We start from the raw sequence: 21,318 nt of genomic DNA, 5'->3' as shown, positions 1-21,318 counted from the left end.
ATTTCCCTCCGTTGGTGACCATTTGCTGTCCGAAAACTATTCGGTAAGGGCTAGATTTTACGGCGCTATGTGGGGACGATTGCAATTACTATTGCGCAGGCAATTGGCCGTGTTTAGATAAGGAATTTGTCCGAGAACCCCCTCCCGCCTCCACAACCGTCCTATCACTGGACTCGAACCAAGCAAACGACCTGACCAACTAGCCTAATACGTTGTGGGGCGTCGGCCAGAGAAACTAAAAATCGTCCACCGCCCCAATATGTCAAGGGAAACCGCAAAGACTCGAACCAAGCAAACGACCGGACAAATTCCTAGTACGTTGTAGGGCATCGGCTTTGCGTTTCGTCACAACTTTTTAAAGTCTAGCCACTATTCTGAGACAAAGTTCTGATTGAGAGGCCTCTCAACACTGACAGTCACAGAAATTGGTATAGGTATATCCACTCCGATACCGCAGGTACCGAGACTGAGATTGCATATTAGTGAGAGGCGTCCGACATTCAGGCACCATTGCCGGCATAAGCTACGTCGTATTCGGGTCGTGGGATCTTGGTAAACCTCTCTCCTCTCCAACATAACGAGAATAAATATTAAGAGTGCCTGGATAATAATCTTAGTCATTGTTCAGGCCCACTGTCCGGTGAATCTGGACTGGCCCCGCTATCCAGCTGCACCGCTCTACCGCTCTCCCGCTCTACCGCTCTCCCGCTCTACCGCTCTCTCGCGCTCCCGCTCTCCTGCGCTGTTCCTAGCTCCCTCCATGAAGTCTCCGCTGCGCTTTGGAGCGCAGAGCGGAGCTTAGACTAAGTTAGTTCGATTTTGGAGTTCAAACTGAAAAAAAACCGCGGTCGCACCCCCGCCTACTTTTACCAGTTAACGTTTTTCTCGAGTTTTTCATTTCGATCAAGGGGCAAATACGCGTTTCGAGTGGTTTCTCCCCTACAGCTTCCGCAGCACCAGCAGCAAACCGCACCACCAGCAAACCACCGAAGCCCAGCGCAGCAGCCCGCCGACGCCGCCAGTTTCCCGCCGTCGCCTCCCACGCCATTCCATCAGCGCCACCACGGTACCCCGCTACCCCCCGGGGTACATTTTGGTCCTTCGAGCCGGATAAGATAAGTAAAGCTTTTCGTCTTATTTATTGCCGGTCTGCAGTCAGCCACTCGAAAATATAATTCGTTTGACTTTCTGTACGATTTGTCCGAAATCCTAGTCCGATTAAATCCGACAACGGCTGTTAAAAATTACTTCGCCATTTTTTTCTTCGATTTTCCTTTTGCTACGTGCGGCCATATTGCCAATTTTTTCCGACTCCTTTTTTTAATTGCATTTGGCCGCTCATCCATACTTACACACACATATACAAAATCGAGAAAAAATTCCAAGCTTAGAAAAAATATTGTGCAAATATAAGGCAAGCATACAGTGAGAATTATTAAATTTCTAGTGTTCTGCCAATTCAGGCCCCCAAAACTTTTCAAGATTTTTTCTCACTGTATATGCGCAGCCGCTAAAATACTTGCACATATTTTTTCGTTTTTCCAAATACAGTCCACACACAATAAATCGAAAACTTCCACAACAACACATACCCCGCCGGCAATAATTATTTAATAAATTTAAAACCGGCGAAAATTACATATATACAAATATCTACATACAGTCACATATAATTTTTAACTCCACCATCCCGTTTCGACTAATTAAAGTTTTCCGTCGGCCATCCGGTCAAAAATAATAAAATAAAAAATTACACCAACTTTTGGTCATTGTGTTTTATTTTCCATCAAACTTTTTAGTATTTTTTCGGTATTTGGTGTTTACTCCGTAAAATTTATTTTATTTAAACGAGAAAAATACCAGCACTCCACTACATGCATAGCATCCTCCGTCCACCAATTTTTTTGGTATATTTTTAGTATTTTTCCCTCGGAATATTAAATCAAATTAAAGCAATACTCCAATATTAAATAATCAACCGATCGCATCCTCCGGCCAACAAATTTTGGTATTTTTTCTTCATTCAGAAGTTTAAGTAAAGGCGAAAATGTTACAATTACTCCACCGGGGACTATATATATACACATAGTTGGTATTTTTCCCCCTCAACTTATCCAAACGCAAATTACCAGCAAAAATATACCAAACTTGGTCCCAATCTTAATACATATACAAAAAGGGTTAAATATTATAGTATTACTTCTCAACGGGTGATATTCGAACTCCTTACTCACCGTTCCTAATCCGTATCATTGGGTTTAATTCCGCAAAGTTACCAGGTCGGTACTTGCTTCCAATTTCTATTTCTCCGATCCACTACTTTTTCTTGTCGACACCTCGTTCCACTGTTCAACAAGTGGGCCAGGTTTCCTATTTATCCGACATAAACAAAGGCGAGCAGATTCTGACCCAAAAAAAAGGTCATTTCTTTTAAATGTCCGTTGGAAGTGATAACAACAAGTTGTCTATTCCACCTGACGTAGTCCCAGGCATATCCGTAGATCCGCCCACACCCGAACTAATCGCCAAGACCTCGTCGCCCCGAAAGAGGGTCACCCGTGCAAACGTCAAAATGGCACTAACACCTTCCTAAATCGCTCTAAGCAAATTTACTGAGGTCTCAGATCGGCTGAGTGAGTTTGAATCCAGAGCAAACACTCCTTCGCCGATCCCTCCTACTCTGTCCATGCTGAACATCCGCCGCGAAGAAATACGAATTTTGTTTAAGGAGTTGCGAAGTTTTAAAAAAATAAATTATTAGTAAGTAAAACACGTCACGCGGGTTTGGTGGGCAAAAATCAACTGAATATTCTTTATTGATAATGTTTTAAAGAAAACTTAATTTAGGTTTACAGAAGTGCTTATTAGGTTTTCTTACGAATTATTCTGGTCGACATGTGTAAGATCGTTGGCCTCTAGTTAGCCTGAATTTAATAACGATCGATGAACTATGCATTTCCTGTTTACTGTGTTATATTGCTTATTTGGATTTTATATTTTCTTAGAACTTATTTTGGTTGGCATGTGCCAGATCGTTAACCTGTGCATTTCCTGTTTGCTGTATTACTTTAATATATTGTTTATTTAGCATTTAATGAGTTAAGCAATTCTTGTACTTTATTATTAAGAGGTGGTAAAGAAGAAATTGGGTTTTGGACATATGTGGGAAGTGAAGTGGGGTTATACGTAACTTCTCCCCCTTTTAGATAAGAATTCTCCTGAATTCTATTGTTATTGAGCTGAATTTTAATTTTCTTGTGTTTTAAAACAATGTAAGCAATTAATACAATTATTGACAAAAGTATGGTTGCATTAAAAAAATAATTTATGTCTTTATGTGTTTTTAATTTTCTTTTGTTCGACCAGTTAATCTTATTATTTTCCAATATTTTCTCAAAAGTGATTTGTTTAGTAAAATTTTGAGTTTGGTTTGATTTCTCATATAAAATTCTTTTCTTATCTAATTCGTATGAATTTGTAAAATAATTATTTTCTATACCTATTGTACAATTTGTAAAGTGTATTAGAATATTTTTTTTCATTTTAATTTCATTGCTGTTACAATTTTGATATAATGTTTCATTTTTAGCATTCTTAATTACTACGGTTTCTTCGTCTAGTTCTAATATTTGCATTTCATTTGTTTGTATCAGTTTGCAATTTTTCTTAAATACACAATGTTTACTTTTTCGCATTTCTTTTAATTTTTTATTTGTTTTACAGGTGTATGTTGAATTTTTATAGTTAAATATCAGTTCTGATTCCTGATCTATTTCAAAGTTTTCTTCATTTGGCATCGGTATTATCTGTTGTATTTTTACTGTTATAAAGTTTTTTGGTATTTCTATTGCGAATACTAAAAGATTATTTCTGAACATAGCCGTAGCTAACTTTATATGGTTTAGTTTGTTGAAATCGATATTGTATTTTTTTATTTCGTGACCTGTTAATATGCTGGGATGTAATATATTGTATCTAGCAGAAGCAACGTTATCCTGCAAATGTTCAATCTTATTTTTTATTAACTGAATTTTTATCTGTTGGTCGTAATATAAGTTCTCCTGGTATCTGTTATTTTCGAATTTGCTAATTGCATTCAATTGTCTCTCTATTGCCTCTCTATCTGATTTAACTATTTGTTCAATGTATTTTATTGTATCATTGAAATACGTATTTATGTAAATTTGCTTGTTTAATGCTTCATCTGTTTCCTGCATGTTTTCTTTAAATGTAGAGATATGATTCTCAACTTATTTCCTGTCTTCATCGTCCATTGTTCCAAACAACCATTTTGCTGAACTACCTACTACATTAATTAATCCTCTTCTTTCGCGATTGTTGTTTCCATATAGGGTATACACAGTACCACTTCAACCTCCGAAGAGACAAGTCGTATTACAACAGCATCGATCCCGCGTTTGCAAAAACCCATTGAGCTTATCAGCAAAATTTCGAAAAACAAATATTAACCACAAAACAAAACAAAAAAAGACAACAACAAAAAACACACCATTTCTTACCACTCGGGCGCAAGCCCTTTACAAGCAACCATGCACGAGCCACCAGACATAGCAAAATACACTACGAGATCGTATCAACTAGGAGAACCCAAATGTATAGTAATTAAAAGTAAAAATGAAACCTCATTCCAAACTGTTTCACCTTTCATTATCGAAAAATCTGTGGACTTTGCCTGCGGAGGAAGAGTTGAATCCGTGAAAAAAACCAGAGACGGCGGACTTTTGATAAAAACTAAAAACAACACACAAGCCACAAAACTTCTAAAACTTACCAAAATCGCAGATATGGAAATAACAGCAACCGAACACAAGACACTTAATTTTTCAAAGGGCGTTATCTACTGTAATGACCTTAGATATATAGATGAAGAAACAATCCTCCAAGAATTAAAACCACAGAAAGTAATTGAAGTAAAAAAAATCATGAAGAGACAAAACACCAACAATAACACCAACAACTACAGCAACACCAACAACAACACCACCAACAACTACAGCCTAACCGAAACCGGACTCATAATAATTACATTTGAAACCCTTCAACTCCCTGAAATACTGCGAGTTGGCTACGAAACTGTTCGCGTACGCAACTTCATCCCTCTCCCACTACGTTGCAGAAAGTGCCTACGTTTTGGACACCCTGCACCCATATGCAAGAGCACAGAAAAATGTTTAAACTGCTCAGATGAAAAACACACCAGCGAAAAAGAACTCTGCAAAAACGACAAAAAATGCCTAAATTGCGTAAACAATCCCGAACTTGACTCTCAACACAGCCCTTTGGACCGCAAATGCCCCACATTCTGTAAACAACAAGAGCTTACTGCCATAAAGACTACCGAAAAAGTCGATCATAAAACTGCTCTGGGTATTTACTTTAAGCGACACGGATACAAAACAAGAAATTCTTATGCAAACACACTTACAAACACCACAACCACAATAAGAACCCGATCTTCAAACACTCTCGCATCAACATCCTCAAATGTACAAACTACATCCACATCCTGCGATCACAACCGATCAAACACACCTACAACCTCATCTGCATCAATCAAAACAACACTGGCACCGAAAAAAATTCTCCAAAACCACAACCAACACGACCAAGACGACACCGAAGCCATGGAAACGGACAACATGAACCCCACCAAAATAACAACCGCATACGGATCTCAACTCACAAAGGACCTTAAACTAAAAATATTCCCTAAAGATAAGTCAAACCCCCTCTGTACTAACTTCAAACCAACTAAATCAAAAGCCAAATCCTCTAACAAAAACAAACATACCACTAACAGCGACAGCGAATCAGTTTAACAGCCACAGATCTCCCCTGCTCTAAGGTTCAACCTCAGAACTTCTTACACTATCAAAATGTCACTAACTTTAATTCAATGGAATATTCAAGGATATACAAATAACTATAATAACCTCCTAATCCTGATTAAAAAATACTCTCCGCATATCATTACGCTTCAAGAAACACACATACAACATACTAGCAACATACCAACTCCAATAAATTACATACTACTAACAAACATAGCCACCAACAGATTTGGCGGCGTAGCGCTATTAGTACACAAGTCAATTCAATATTCTATAGTAAACATTCCAAACGACCTTGAAGCTCTAGCAATACACATTAATTCCAAGGAGAACATGCACATTAAGACAACATACATTGCCCCAAACAGAACCGTCACAAACCAAATGCTTGAAGACACTTTGTACAATAATCAAACACCCTCACTAATTCTAGGAGACTTTAACGGATGGCACCCTGCCTGGGGTTCCCCGAAAACTAATTCTCGAGGAAAAACAATACAACAATTTATTGACAACACACAGCTAATCTTACTAAACGACAAATCCCCCACACACTTCTCAACACACAATACATACACGGATATCGACCTCTCACTTTGCTCAGCAACACTAGCCCCACACGCCAAGTGGGAAATACTTAATGATCTCCACGGCAGCGGCCATTTTCCAATAGTTATCTCCCTGTTCCCTCCAAACAAGATAAACAAATTTTCAAAACCATTTTTTATATTAAAAAAAGCCAACTGGGAGCAATACGAGACTCTCACACACAAACATAACGAAATATTTCCCACTTCAGTAAATGTCAATAAAGAAGCCGCACAAATCAACAAAATTATACTACATAGCGCAAACATTTCCTTCCCACAAGCCTCAGTAAATACAAAACCCTACAGGGTCCCATGGTGGAGCAAAAAACTAGCCCAGTTAAAAAAAGAAAAGCAATTAGCTTGGAAAGCACTTAATCGCAACATCAACCTTGCAAACATTATACACTACAGACGCTTAAACGCCAAGTACAGGTTTGAAATAAAAAGAAGAAAAAGCGAAGCTTCCAGCTCCTTTACATCCACCATACAACCAGAAACTTCTTCATCCAAAATATGGGGCAACATACGACGCTTCTGCGGCCTTAACCCAATCAAACAAATTCACGCCATACTTAATCCCAAAAACAACACAACAACAACAGATACTCTCGAAATAGCCAACTCCTTCTCCCAACACTTCTCAGAGCTCTCAAGCGACCTAAACTTTTCAGACGAATTCCGAAATAACAAATATAAAATCAACACAGCCAATTATACACCCACTTCAACAGCCAAATCTATCGAGAAAAACATAACTTACCTTGAATTGTTTGCAGCACTACAATCACTTAAAGGATCCACTCCAGGATTAAACAGAATTTCATACGAAATGATACGCAACAGCTCCCTTACCACAAAAAACAGAATAAAAAACCTTTTCAACCAAATTTTCGACAGCCACATACCTCAAGCCTACAAAATAAGCCTAGTCATTCCGATTCTTAAGCCAATAACTGACAAAACAAATATCTCTTCATACAGACCCATTTCCCTCAACTTCTGTCTAGCAAAAACACTAGACAAAATCATAGCAAAAAGACTATGGTGGTTTGTGACCCACAACAAACTTTTAAATACAAACCAATTCGGCTTTAAAAAAGGCAAATCGACTTCGGATAGTCTACTATAAGTAGACCATCTTATTACGAAGTCAAAGAAGCACACCTCCCTCGTCACTCTTGACTTTGCAAGAGTCTTTGATCGAATAGGGGTGCACACTATAATTGATCAACTACAGGAATGGAAAACAGGCCCAAAAATAATTAATTACGTCAAGAACTTCATGCTGAAACGTAAAATAATTGTCAGAGTCGGTCCGCACATGTCAAATTCACTTTCATTATGCAATGGTATCCCACAAGGATCTCCTATATCGGTAATCCTATTTCTTATCGCATTCAACAAGCTCTCAAACATAATAACTTTACACAGAGAAATTAAATTTAACGCATACGCCGACGATTTTTTTCTCATAATAAATTTCAACAAAATCAAAAACCTTAACTTCAACCTAGACAACTTATTACAAGACATAAACAGCTGGTGCTCATACTCAGGGGCATACCTATCCTTAGCTAAGTGCCATCACCTCCATATTTGCCAAAAGCACAATTGCACCAGCACCATAAGCTGTAGCAATACACCAATACAACAAGTAACTGCACTAAAAATCTTAGGGATAACCATAAACAGTAAATACAAATGGGACACACACATAAGATCACTTCTTCCATCACTACACCAAAAATTAAATATCATTAAATGCCTCTCCAACCCTAAATTGTAATACACAAACACTACTTCACGTCGCGAAAGCAACAGTCATAGCAAAATTGGAATATGGCCTGTTTCTATACGGACACGCTCCGAAAAGCGTGCTAAACAAATTAAAAACACCCTTTAACACAGCAATTCGACTAGCCCTTGGCGCCTACCGAACCACGCCCATAAATAACTTGCTATACGAAGCCAACATCCTCCCTTTAGAGCAAAAACGAGACCTCCAAACAGCCAAACTCACAAAAAACCTGATATTTTCGAAAGATACACCAACACACAAACTTATCAAACAAAGAAAACCAAAAAAAAACCCATCAACCATAGACCGCACAATAAACCTTTGTCAAGCACTAAATCTCCCCTATGAACCAGTAAAACTACACAAATACCGGCCACCTTGGGATCTCCCAAATCTCATAGACACAACATTTAGAGCGTACAAGAAACAAACCACACCACCAGAGACATACAGGAAACTATACGAACATACCAAAGACAACCGTAAAACTCACAAATTCATATTTACGGACGGATCAAAAATGAACTCCACCATATCATATGCAATCACAACAGATACTTATATCATTAAATATGGTATCCTACCCCCATACTCATCAGTACTCTCCGCAGAAATAATAGCCATCCTAGTAGCGATCGATCAAGTCAAAAGCACAAGGGGAAAGTTCATGATCTGCTCTGACTCTCTCAGCAATTGACGCCATAAGAAACACAAACAACAACAATTTTTACTCTAACAAAATCAGATCACTTCTTAAAAAAACTGTGCCCAAAAATTAAAATATTATGGATCCCTGGCCAAGTAGGCATAGCAGGCAACGAGCTAGCCGACCAAACCGCAAAATCGACAAGCAATATGCCCCTTATTTACACCCCAAACATCAACTTAACAGACATAAACAGGCACTTAAAACTATAATTCCAAACAAGAAATACACTAAACATAGAACACTGCAATCAATGGTATAAAAACATTAACAAAGACAATTCAAACATCGACAATTATTGCAGATCCTTCCATCCCAAATCGAGTAGACTCGATCAAATTAAAATAATACGCCTCAGACTAGGCCACACAAAACTTACACACGAGCACTACTTTAACCAAAACCAAACTTCACCCTGCCCCTTTTGCCAAGGCGACAATAACATACCCCACCTATTAAATTCATGCCCTTTACTCCTCCCTACAAAACTATCTATCTTCAAAAACACAAACCCAATAAATCTCCTCAATGAACTCAACCCAGATAATTTAGAAAAAATCTTACTCTTCCTAAAAGCTTCAAACCTATACCACAGAATTTAATAAAACACCCCAAATGTACATAAATAAAAATTTACCAACTTAGTAGCTAAAATACAAAGAACAATATGTAAACCAAAAAAAAATAATAGACTTAATATCATTAACATTAAAAGCCGAAGCCTTTGTTGCCAGCGCTTTACCAACTAAGTTAGTCTAGTTTTCTAAACTTATCTATCTGTAATAATAATAATAATAATATAGGGTATACAATTTGTTTTTTGTTTCAGTTAGTTCCGATTGTAATATGTGTTTGTTGTCATTGTTTGTCATTTCTATGTTTTTTCCTATTTCGTTCAAAATATTGTCAATATCTTTTAAGTTTATAATATGTACTACTATATCTGTTGTGATAATTATATCTTGATTTTTTATCTCTATTTGCGCATACCAGTCCTGATCAGGTATTTCTTGAATCGTTAGTGTTCCCGCTGTTGTTGTTATTGCCATTGTCATTAGTATTGTCGTCAGCAACATAGTCGTCGTTAGTATTTTCTGTAAATTTATAAGGGCGTTTAATATTTATTGGGTCAATATTACCGAGATTTGCTTTTTTGAATTTCGGAGCTTCTTTGTGTCTGACTGCCTTGTAGTTCTTTATAAAACCCTCTTCTCGTTTTTCTTCATAATGCTCCCTTTTTGTTTAGCGCTATCTATATTTTCTTTTATTTTTGTCAATTCTATCTTATTGTTGTGGGCTTCGCTGGGGGTACATTTGGTTGTGGAGTGATATCTTTCATTGTAATTTCTCACTGCTCTCTGCATAATTTGTTTTACTGGCATATTCGACGCTTCCGTTTTATATGTTATTCTAAACTTTTCTGCTAGTGAATTGTGTAGTCTTTCTACATCTGAATTGCCAGTGTGACTATTCGGTTTTGTTAAGTGTAATTCTATCCCTTCTTGTCTTAGTAGTTCTTTAATCCTGAATGAATCAAATTCGTTATCAGCTATTATTTTACCTGGTTTGCCTATTTTCGTAAAATGTTCCTCCAATTGTTCTACTATAGTGATATGATTTCTATCATTTAATGGGTATACTGCTGCGAACTTTGAAAATTTATCTATGGTCGTTAAAAAATGTGTATTTTTTATTACATATGTATCCAAGTGTATTATCTGATTTTTATCTGATGGGGTTTCCGTTTTACTGAACTTATTTTTAATAGGATTTCTATCATATTTTGTTTCTTTGCAAAAATCGCATTGATTTATAACCATTTGCACCAACTCTAACAATTTTGGAAAGTAAATCTTGTTTTTCAATTGGTTATATGTTTCCTGAATTCCTGAGTGCATACTTTCTCTTACATGATAAAACGAAATTTGTCTTACTGCTTCTGTTTCATGTTCAATATCTTGAGCTCTGAGTGTGCATTTTATGAATTCTAATTGTTTGTTGTCTGAAAACATTTCTATTAGTTTTTCTTGTACTATGTTATACTCTTGATACGATAATTCTGAATAGATTCCGACTTTTCCTTTGTGTATATATTTCCTGAAAATATCTTTCATTGTTGGAAAGTCATGTTTTGCTATAAATATTATTGATTTTCCATGTATTGTTTTATACTCGTCTGTTTTACTGTCTGTATTAATTATTTGTGTTTTATATTTGTTAACTATTTCATCTTTTATATAAAAATGATTGTGTAAATTTTCTTCGGCTGAGTGTACTGTTGATGTTGAGAGATTATCTTCAATGTTTGCTATCATGTTTATGTCTGAAATATTATCTTTGTATTCATTGTCTCTTTCGTTTTCGGTTTTGTTCGTAAGGTCGCTGTCTTCCAGTCTGCTAAGAAAATCTGCCACTCTGTTCTCTTTTCCTTTCAAGTAATCTATCTCAAATTGATACTCTCCTAATTTTAATAACCATCTCTGGTGTCTGGGTAAAATATCTTTACCTTTATGTTTTGAGTGTAAGAATTTTATTGGCTGGTGGTCAGTTAATATTTTGAATTTATTCCCGTAAAGGTATGGTCTGAAATAATTGACGCTCCATAGTATTGCTAGGAATTCTTTGTCTGTTGCTGAGTAATTTTTTTCATGATTGATAAGCGTTCTTGATGCAAAGCAGATTGGATGACCGTCTTGAGATAGGACAGATCCAATTGCATAATTTGATGCATCTGTAGTTAATGTACATTTTTTTTCAAAATTGGGATATCTTAAAATTGGGTGAGAACTGATTAAATGTTTTAATTTTTCAAATGCTTCGACATAGGTGGGGTCTTTTAGATTTATTTTAACATTTTTTTTCAAATACTTGGTTATTGGCTGTGCTACTTTAGCATAATCTTTTATAAATTTTCTGTAATAACCTGTTATACCTAAGAAGCTTTTTATTTGCTTCTCTGTTCGTGGTAACAGTAATTTTTCTATGATTGCGATCTTATTTGGATTTGGCTTAATGCCCTCTTTTGTAAGGATATGTCCTAGAAATTCAGTTTCCTTTTTCATGAAGTTACACATGTTCTTTTAATGAGGTGCTGAAAATAAGTATATCGTCTAGATACACGACGCATTTTTTATTAATGTGATCCCTAAGTATTTCATTCAATATATATATATATTATAAACTCATATAGTCCATGTGGCGTTACGAATGCCGTTTTTTTTCTGCCTGATTCTCGGACTAAGATCTGATGGTAGCCTTTGGCTAAATCTATTGTAGTGAAGTATTGAGCTCTTCCTAGTTTATCCAAAATAGAATTAATGTTCGGAATCGGAAATTTGTCGTCTATGGTTATTTCATTTAACTTCCTGTAGTCTATTACTATCCTAAACTTTTTCTTTCCTGAGTTGTCGATCTTCTTCGGGATTACTATAAGTGGGCTAGAGTATCTTGAATTACTCTTTCTAATTATACCCTGTTCTTCCATTTCTTATATTTGTTTCCTAACTTCTTCCTCGTGTTGTGGTGGGTATCTATAAAGTTTTGAGTTTAACTGTTCCTCTGTATTGGTCCGTATTTCGTGTTCAATTTCTGTCGTACTAGTTAGTTGATCTCCCTCCTTAAAAAAAAGTTTGCTAAATCGTTGTACAATGACTTTAATTTCTCTGACTTCTTCTTCATTTAAGTGGTCGAGTTTCAAATTCTATAAGTTTTTACTGCTAATTTCTAATACAGAAACTTCTTCGTATTGATATGGATTGTTTATAATTACGTTTTCTTTTTGATTTAAAATTAAAACCTTCCTCTCAATGTTTATAAATGCATTCAAAAAATTTAGGAGGTCTATCCCTATGATAAAATTGTATTTTCTTCCCTTAAGCGGGGCTAATTTCCATCGTACTCTTGCGTTATTTGGTAAGTTAAATTCTTTTGGGGCTGTGGTATGAATTTCGTACGCTATTACGTCCTTGCTGTTAATTGTAGTGTATGGTATGGGCGTATTTAGTCTCATTTTTCTGTAACCGTTAATCTGGTCGCTAACTAAACTCAAGGTGCCTCCTGTGTCTATTAAGGCCACGTATTTCTGTTTGTCTATGTTAAGTTCTATTAGTGGTAACCCATCCGAGGCGGCTTCGTAAAAAAAACCGTATTATTGAATTCTGCCTGTGGATAGTTTTCCATTTGATTATTATCGTGTTTACTGTTCGAGTTATGGTCACTGTTGTAGTTGTCATTTTCGTATCTGCTTTGGTCGGTATGGTTTTGGTGTTGGTTGGCTTCTATGTTATCTACCTCCATAGGTACCACATTCGCTGACCTATTTTGCCTAAACTGATGTGATTCCGCTTGTTGATTCCACTGATTATTTTGATATCGTCTACTTTGTCCGGAGTTATTGCCTCTAAAATTCTGAGGGGTATTGTTCTGTCTAACTTGTCCTGAATTGTTGCTCTGATAATTTTGATGTACATTTTGCATTGTATTGTTTTGCTGATTATATTGTTGATTGGTATTCTTATTTTGATGTGCATTTTGCATTGTATTGTTTTGCTGATTATATTGTTGATTGGTATTCTGGTTGTTGTTCCTGTAATTGTTTTGATTAGGTCTACCTTTCCTATACTGATACCTAATGCAACTATTCTCATATCTGCGTTGCATCATTATCTTTAATATAGTGCTTAAATCTCTGACTTCGTAGATCTTGTCTAGTAAAGTGCCTTGTGTCATTTCTTTGGCTGTGTTAACTAATAAACTTTCGACATTACTTAAATCTATAAACTTATCATTCATATGATACACAATTAATTCATCATTTTTATATTTTATATTTTGAATTTCTACTGCAAGCTCGCTCACCGAATTCACTCTCAGGTCACATATCCTCTTGTAGATTTGGTGCGGCTCCGTGTCTGGTCTGTACCTTAACTTCAAGGTGGCTTTTATCAGGTCCCAGTTGTCCGGCTCCGGGATATTTATTACTGCATCCTTTGCTTGACCCTGAATTGTCCTGTAGAATATTGTCCTTGTGGCTTCTCTCTTGGGTTGTGGGTCCTCTACCGTCTGTAACAGGTACTCCACGCTACTGAAGAAGGAGTTGATGGAAATTTCCCCGGTTCCCGTAAAGGTTGCCAAACGATTGATGTTTTTGAACAACCGCTCTTGTTGGGCTGGGTTGTTTCCATTTCCTTGGAGCTGTACATACGCTTGTTGCAGTTGCTCCAGCTGTCTTTCCCTTATGGCCAATTGTTCCAAAAGATCCGCTTGGGGCATCTGGCCGTTATCGTGAGCCATCCTGCTATTGTCGTATGAAGCGATCCTTCGCTGCCTTCTTATATCCAGGTTGAGTTGATTTCCTTCTTAGCGCTGTCTAAGTCGATTTTAGTTCGATCTCTACAGGCATTAATCCACTGATTTTTAGTTGGATTTAATGCTGTTGCGCTGCTTGGTCTGGTTTTGCTTTGATCAATGCACTTTTCTATGCACTGCACCACGTTCACTTAGCGGACTGATTTTTAGTTCGCTTCTGTTCGCTGACTTTTTGTATTTTTTATTTGTCACAAAAAATTGTTGTTATATTTTTTTCTTCACGTTAAGTTCGATTTGAATAATCACTGGACCCTCTTTAATTAAAAAGGATCCTACCGGCTGCGTCAATTTTGTTTAAGGAGTTGCGAAGTTTTAAAAAAATAAATTATTTGTAAGTAAAACACGTCAAGCGGGTTTGGTGGGCAAAAATCAACTGAATATTCTTTATTGATAATGTTTTAAAGAAAACTTAATTTAGGTTTACAGAAGTGCTTATTAGGTTTTCTTACGAATTATTCTGGTCGACATGTGTAAGATCGTTGGCCTCTAGTTAGCCTGAATTTAATAACGATCGATGAACTATGCATTTCCTGTTTACTGTGTTATATTGCTTATTTGGATTTTATATTTTCTTAGAACTTATTTTGGTTGGCATGTGCCAGATCGTTAACCTGTGCATTTCCTGTTTGCTGTATTACTTTAATATATTGTTTATTTAGCATTTAATGAGTTAAGCAATTCTTGTACTTTATTATTAAGAGGTGGTAAAGAAGAAATTGGGTTTTGGACATATGTGGGAAGTGAAGTGGGGTTATACGTAACTTCTCCCCCTTTTAGATAAGAATTCTCCTGAATTCTATTGTTATTGAGCTGAATTTTAATTTTCTTGTGTTTTAAAACAATGTAAGCAATTAATACAATTATTGACAAAAGTATGGTTGCATTAAAAAAATAATTTATGTCTTTATGTGTTTTTAATTTTCTTTTGTTCGACCAGTTAATCTTATTATTTTCCAATATTTTCTCAAAAGTGATTTGTTTAGTAAAATTTTGAGTTTGGTTTGATTTCTCATATAAAATTCTTTTCTTATCTAATTCGTATGAATTTGTAAAATAATTATTTTCTATACCTATTGTACAATTTGTAAAGTGTATTAGAATATTTTTTTTCATTTTAATTTCATTGCTGTTACAATTTTGATATAATGTTTCATTTTTAGCATTCTTAATTACTACGGTTTCTTCGTCTAGTTCTAATATTTGCATTTCATTTCTTTGTATCAGTTTGCAATTTTTCTTAAATACACAATGTTTACTTTTTCGCATTTCTTTTAATTTTTTATTTGTTTTACAGGTGTATGTTGAATTTTTATAGTTAAATATCAGTTCTGATTCCTGATCTATTTCAAAGTTTTCTTCATTTGGCATCGGTATTATCTGTTGTATTTTTACTGTTATAAAGTTTTTTGGTATTTCTATTGCGAATACTAAAAGATTATTTCTGAACATAGCCGTAGCTAACTTTATATGGTTTAGTTTGTTGAAATCGATATTGTATTTTTTTATTTCGTGACCTGTTAATATGCTGGGATGTAATATATTGTATCTAGCAGAAGCAACGTTATCCTGCAAATGTTCAATCTTATTTTTTATTAACTGAATTTTTATCTGTTGGTCGTAATATAAGTTCTCCTGGTATCTGTTATTTTCGAATTTGCTAATTGCATTCAATTGTCTCTCTATTGCCTCTCTATCTTGTTTAACTATTTGTTCAATGTATTTTATTGTATCATTGAAATACGTATTTATGTAAATTTGCTTGTTTAATGCTTCATCTGTTTCCTGCATGTTTTCTTTAAATGTAGAGATATGATTCTCAACTTATTTCCTGTCTTCATCGTCCATTGTTCCAAACAACCATTTTGCTGAACTACCTACTACATTAATTAATCCTCTTCTTTCGCGATTGTGGTTTCCATATAGGGTATACACAGTACCACTTCAACCTCCGAAGAGACAAGTCGTATTACAACAGCATCGATCCCGCGTTTGCAAAAACCCATTGAGCTTATCAGCAAAATTTCGAAAAACAAATATTAACCACAAAACAAAACAAAAAAAGACAACAACAAAAAACACACCATTTCTTACCACTCGGGCGCAAGCCCTTTACAAGCAACCATGCACGAGCCACCAGACATAGCAAAATACACTACGAGATCGTATCAACTAGGAGAACCCAAATTTATAGTAATTAAAAGTAAAAATGAAACCTCATTCCAAACTGTTTCACCTTTCATTATCGAAAAATCTGTGGACTTTGCCTGCGGAGGAAGAGTTGAATCCGTGAAAAAAACCAGAGACGGCGGACTTTTGATAAAAACTAAAAACAACACACAAGCCACAAAACTTCTAAAACTTACCAAAATCGCAGATATGGAAATAACAGCAACCGAACACAAGACACTTAATTTTTCAAAGGGCGTTATCTACTGTAATGACCTTAGATATATAGATGAAGAAACAATCCTCCAAGAATTAAAACCACAGAAAGTAATTGAAGTAAAAAAAATCATGAAGAGACAAAACACCAACAATAACACCAACAACTACAGCAACACCAACAACAACACCACCAACAACTACAGCCTAACCGAAACCGGACTCATAATAATTACATTTGAAACCCTTCAACTCCCTGAAATACTGCGAGTTGGCTACGAAACTGTTCGCGTACGCAACTACATCCCTCTCCCACTACGTTGCAGAAAGTGCCTACGTTTTGGACACCCTGCACCCATATGCAAGAGCACAGAAAAATGTTTAAACTGCTCAGATGAAAAACACACCAGCGAAAAAGAACTCTGCAAAAACGACAAAAAATGCCTAAATTGCGTAAACAATCCCGAACTTGACTCTCAACACAGCCCTTTGGACCGCAAATGCCCCACATTCTGTAAACAACAAGAGCTTACTGCCATAAAGACTACCGAAAAAGTCGATCATAAAACTGCTCTGGGTATTTACTTTAAGCGACACGGATACAAAACAAGAAATTCTTATGCAAACACACTTACAAACACCACAACCACAATAAGAACCCGATCTTCAAACACTCTCGCATCAACATCCTCAAATGTACAAACTACATCCACATCCTGCGATCACAACCGATCAAACACACCTACAACCTCATCTGCATCAATCAAAACAACACTGGCACCGAAAAAAATTCTCCAAAACCACAACCAACACGACCAAGACGACACCGAAGCCATGGAAACGGACAACATGAACCCCACCAAAATAACAACCGCATACGGATCTCAACTCACAAAGGACCTTAAACTAAAAATATTCCCTAAAGATAAGTCAAACCCCCTCTGTACTAACTTCAAACCAACTAAATCAAAAGCCAAATCCTCTAACAAAAACAAACATACCACTAACAGCGACAGCGAATCAGTTTAACAGCCACAGATCTCCCCTGCTCTAAGGTTCAACCTCAGAACTTCTTACACTATCAAAATGTCACTAACTTTAATTCAATGGAATATTCAAGGATATACAAATAACTATAATAACCTCCTAATCCTGATTAAAAAATACTCTCCGCATATCATTACGCTTCAAGAAACACACATACAACATACTAGCAACATACCAACTCCAATAAATTACATACTACTAACAAACATAGCCACCAACAGATTTGGCGGCGTAGCGCTATTAGTACACAAGTCAATTCAATATTCTATAGTAAACATTCCAAACGACCTTGAAGCTCTAGCAATACACATTAATTCCAAGGAGAACATGCACATTAAGACAACATACATTGCCCCAAACAGAACCGTCACAAACCAAATGCTTGAAGACACTTTGTACAATAATCAAACACCCTCACTAATTCTAGGAGACTTTAACGGATGGCACCCTGCCTGGGGTTCCCCGAAAACTAATTCTCGAGGAAAAACAATACAACAATTTATTGACAACACACAGCTAATCTTACTAAACGACAAATCCCCCACACACTTCTCAACACACAATACATACACGGATATCGACCTCTCACTTTGCTCAGCAACACTAGCCCCACACGCCAAGTGGGAAATACTTAATGATCTCCACGGCAGCGGCCATTTTCCAATAGTTATCTCCCTGTTCCCTCCAAACAAGATAAACAAATTTTCAAAACCATTTTTTATATTAAAAAAAGCCAACTGGGAGCAATACGAGACTCTCACACACAAACATAACGAAATATTTCCCACTTCAGTAAATGTCAATAAAGAAGCCGCACAAATCAACAAAATTATACTACATAGCGCAAACATTTCCTTCCCACAAGCCTCAGTAAATACAAAACCCTACAGGGTCCCATGGTGGAGCAAAAAACTAGCCCAGTTAAAAAAAGAAAAGCAATTAGCTTGGAAAGCACTTAATCGCAACATCAACCTTGCAAACATTATACACTGCAGACGCTTAAACGCCAAGTACAGGTTTGAAATAAAAAGAAGAAAAAGCGAAGCTTCCAGCTCCTTTACATCCACCATACAACCAGAAACTTCTTCATCCAAAATATGGGGCAACATACGACGCTTCTGCGGCCTTAACCCAATCAAACAAATTCACGCCATACTTAATCCCAAAAACAACACAACAACAACAGATACTCTCGAAATAGCCAACTCCTTCTCCCAACACTTCTCAGAGCTCTCAAGCGACCTAAACTTTTCAGACGAATTCCGAAATAACAAATATAAAATCAACACAGCCAATTATACACCCACTTCAACAGCCAAATCTATCGAGAAAAACATAACTTACCTTGAATTGTTTGCAGCACTACAATCACTTAAAGGATCCACTCCAGGATTAAACAGAATTTCATACGAAATGATACGCAACAGCTCCCTTACCACAAAAAACAGAATAAAAAACCTTTTCAACCAAATTTTCGACAGCCACATACCTCAAGCCTACAAAATAAGCCTAGTCATTCCGATTCTTAAGCCAATAACTGACAAAACAAATATCTCTTCATACAGACCCATTTCCCTCAACTTCTGTCTAGCAAAAACACTAGACAAAATCATAGCAAAAAGACTATGGTGGTTTGTGACCCACAACAAACTTTTAAATACAAACCAATTCGGCTTTAAAAAAGGCAAATCGACTTCGGATAGTCTACTATAAGTAGACCATCTTATTACGAAGTCAAAGAAGCACACCTCCCTCGTCACTCTTGACTTTGCAAGAGTCTTTGATCGAATAGGGGTGCACACTATAATTGATCAACTACAGGAATGGAAAACAGGCCCAAAAATAATTAATTACGTCAAGAACTTCATGCTGAAACGTAAAATAATTGTCAGAGTCGGTCCGCACATGTCAAATTCACTTTCATTATGCAATGGTATCCCACAAGGATCTCCTATATCGGTAATCCTATTTCTTATCGCATTCAACAAGCTCTCAAACATAATAACTTTACACAGAGAAATTAAATTTAACGCATACGCCGACGATTTTTTTCTCATAATAAATTTCAACAAAATCAAAAACCTTAACTTCAACCTAGACAACTTATTACAAGACATAAACAGCTGGTGCTCATACTCAGGGGCATACCTATCCTTAGCTAAGTGCCAACACCTCCATATTTGCCAAAAGCACAATTGCACCAGCACCATAAGCTGTAGCAATACACCAATACAACAAGTAACTGCACTAAAAATCTTAGGGATAACCATAAACAGTAAATACAAATGGGACACACACATAAGATCACTTCTTCCATCACTACACCAAAAATTAAATATCATTAAATGCCTCTCCAACCCTAAATTGTAATACACAAACACTACTTCACGTCGCGAAAGCAACAGTCATAGCAAAATTGGAATATGGCCTGTTTCTATACGGACACGCTCCGAAAAGCGTGCTAAACAAATTAAAAACACCCTTTAACACAGCAATTCGACTAGCCCTTGGCGCCTACCGAACCACGCCCATAAATAACTTGCTATACGAAGCCAACATCCTCCCTTTAGAGCAAAAACGAGACCTCCAAACAGCCAAACTCACAAAAAACCTGATATTTTCGAAAGATACACCAACACACAAACTTATCAAACAAAGAAAACCAAAAAAAAACCCATCAACCATAGACCGCACAATAAACCTTTGTCAAGCACTAAATCTCCCCTATGAACCAGTAAAACTACACAAATACCTGCCACCTTGGGATCTCCCAAATCTCATAGACACAACATTTAGAGCGTACAAGAAACAAACCACACCACCAGAGACATACAGGAAACTATACGAACATACCAAAGACAACCATAAAACTCACAAATTCATATTTACGGACGGATCAAAAATGAACTCCACCATATCATATGCAATCACAACAGATACTTATATCATTAAATATGGTATCCTACCCCCATACTCATCAGTACTCTCCGCAGAAATAATAGCCATCCTAGTAGCGATCGATCAAGTCAAAAGCACAAGGGGAAAGTTCATGATCTGCTCTGACTCTCTCAGCAATTGACGCCATAAGAAACACAAACAAAAACAATTTTTACTCTAACAAAATCAGATCACTTCTTACAAAACTGTGCCCAAAAATTAAAATATTATGGATTCCTGGCCAAGTAGGCATAGCAGGCAACGAGCTAGCCGACCAAACCGCAAAATCGACAAGCAATATGCCCCTTATTTACACCCCAAACATCAACTTAACAGACATAAACAGGCACTTAAAACTAGAATTCCAAACAAGAAATACACTAAACATAGAACACTGCAATCAATGGTATAAAAACATTAACAAAGACAATTCAAACATCGACAATTATTGCAGATCCTTCCATCCCAAATCGAGTAGACTCGATCAAATTAAAATAATACGCCTCAGACTAGGCCACACAAAACTTACACACGAGCACTACTTTAATCAAAACCAAACTTCACCCTGCCCCTTTTGCCAAGGCGACAATAACATACCCCACCTATTAAATTCATGCCCTTTACTCCTCCCTACAAAAC

General features: G+C 36.4%; 1 protein-coding gene across 15 annotated transcripts in view; it reads left to right on the top strand.

Annotated features, from left to right (window-relative positions):
- Window positions 1-21,318, top strand: part of LOC139354007 (uncharacterized) — a 978,888-nt gene that overhangs the window by 345,684 nt on the left and 611,886 nt on the right. The window contains exon 4 of one of the 15 annotated variants that reach the window (XM_070998218.1): window positions 4,353-9,317. The exons of the other annotated variants lie outside the window; for them this stretch is intronic. Coding sequence (XP_070854319.1) covers window positions 4,353-4,469 — 117 coding nt within the window. The 3' untranslated portion in view covers window positions 4,470-9,317. Of the gene's footprint in view, window positions 1-4,352; window positions 9,318-21,318 lie in introns of those variants that run through there. 15 annotated transcript variants of the gene reach the window in all.

This window comes from Drosophila suzukii, assembly GCF_043229965.1.
Source record: "Drosophila suzukii chromosome 2 unlocalized genomic scaffold, CBGP_Dsuzu_IsoJpt1.0 scf_2c, whole genome shotgun sequence".
Classification (NCBI taxonomy): domain Eukaryota; kingdom Metazoa; phylum Arthropoda; class Insecta; order Diptera; family Drosophilidae; genus Drosophila; species Drosophila suzukii.
Note: the sequence above shows the minus strand (reverse complement) of the source record. Positions and strands in the feature narration are given on the sequence as shown.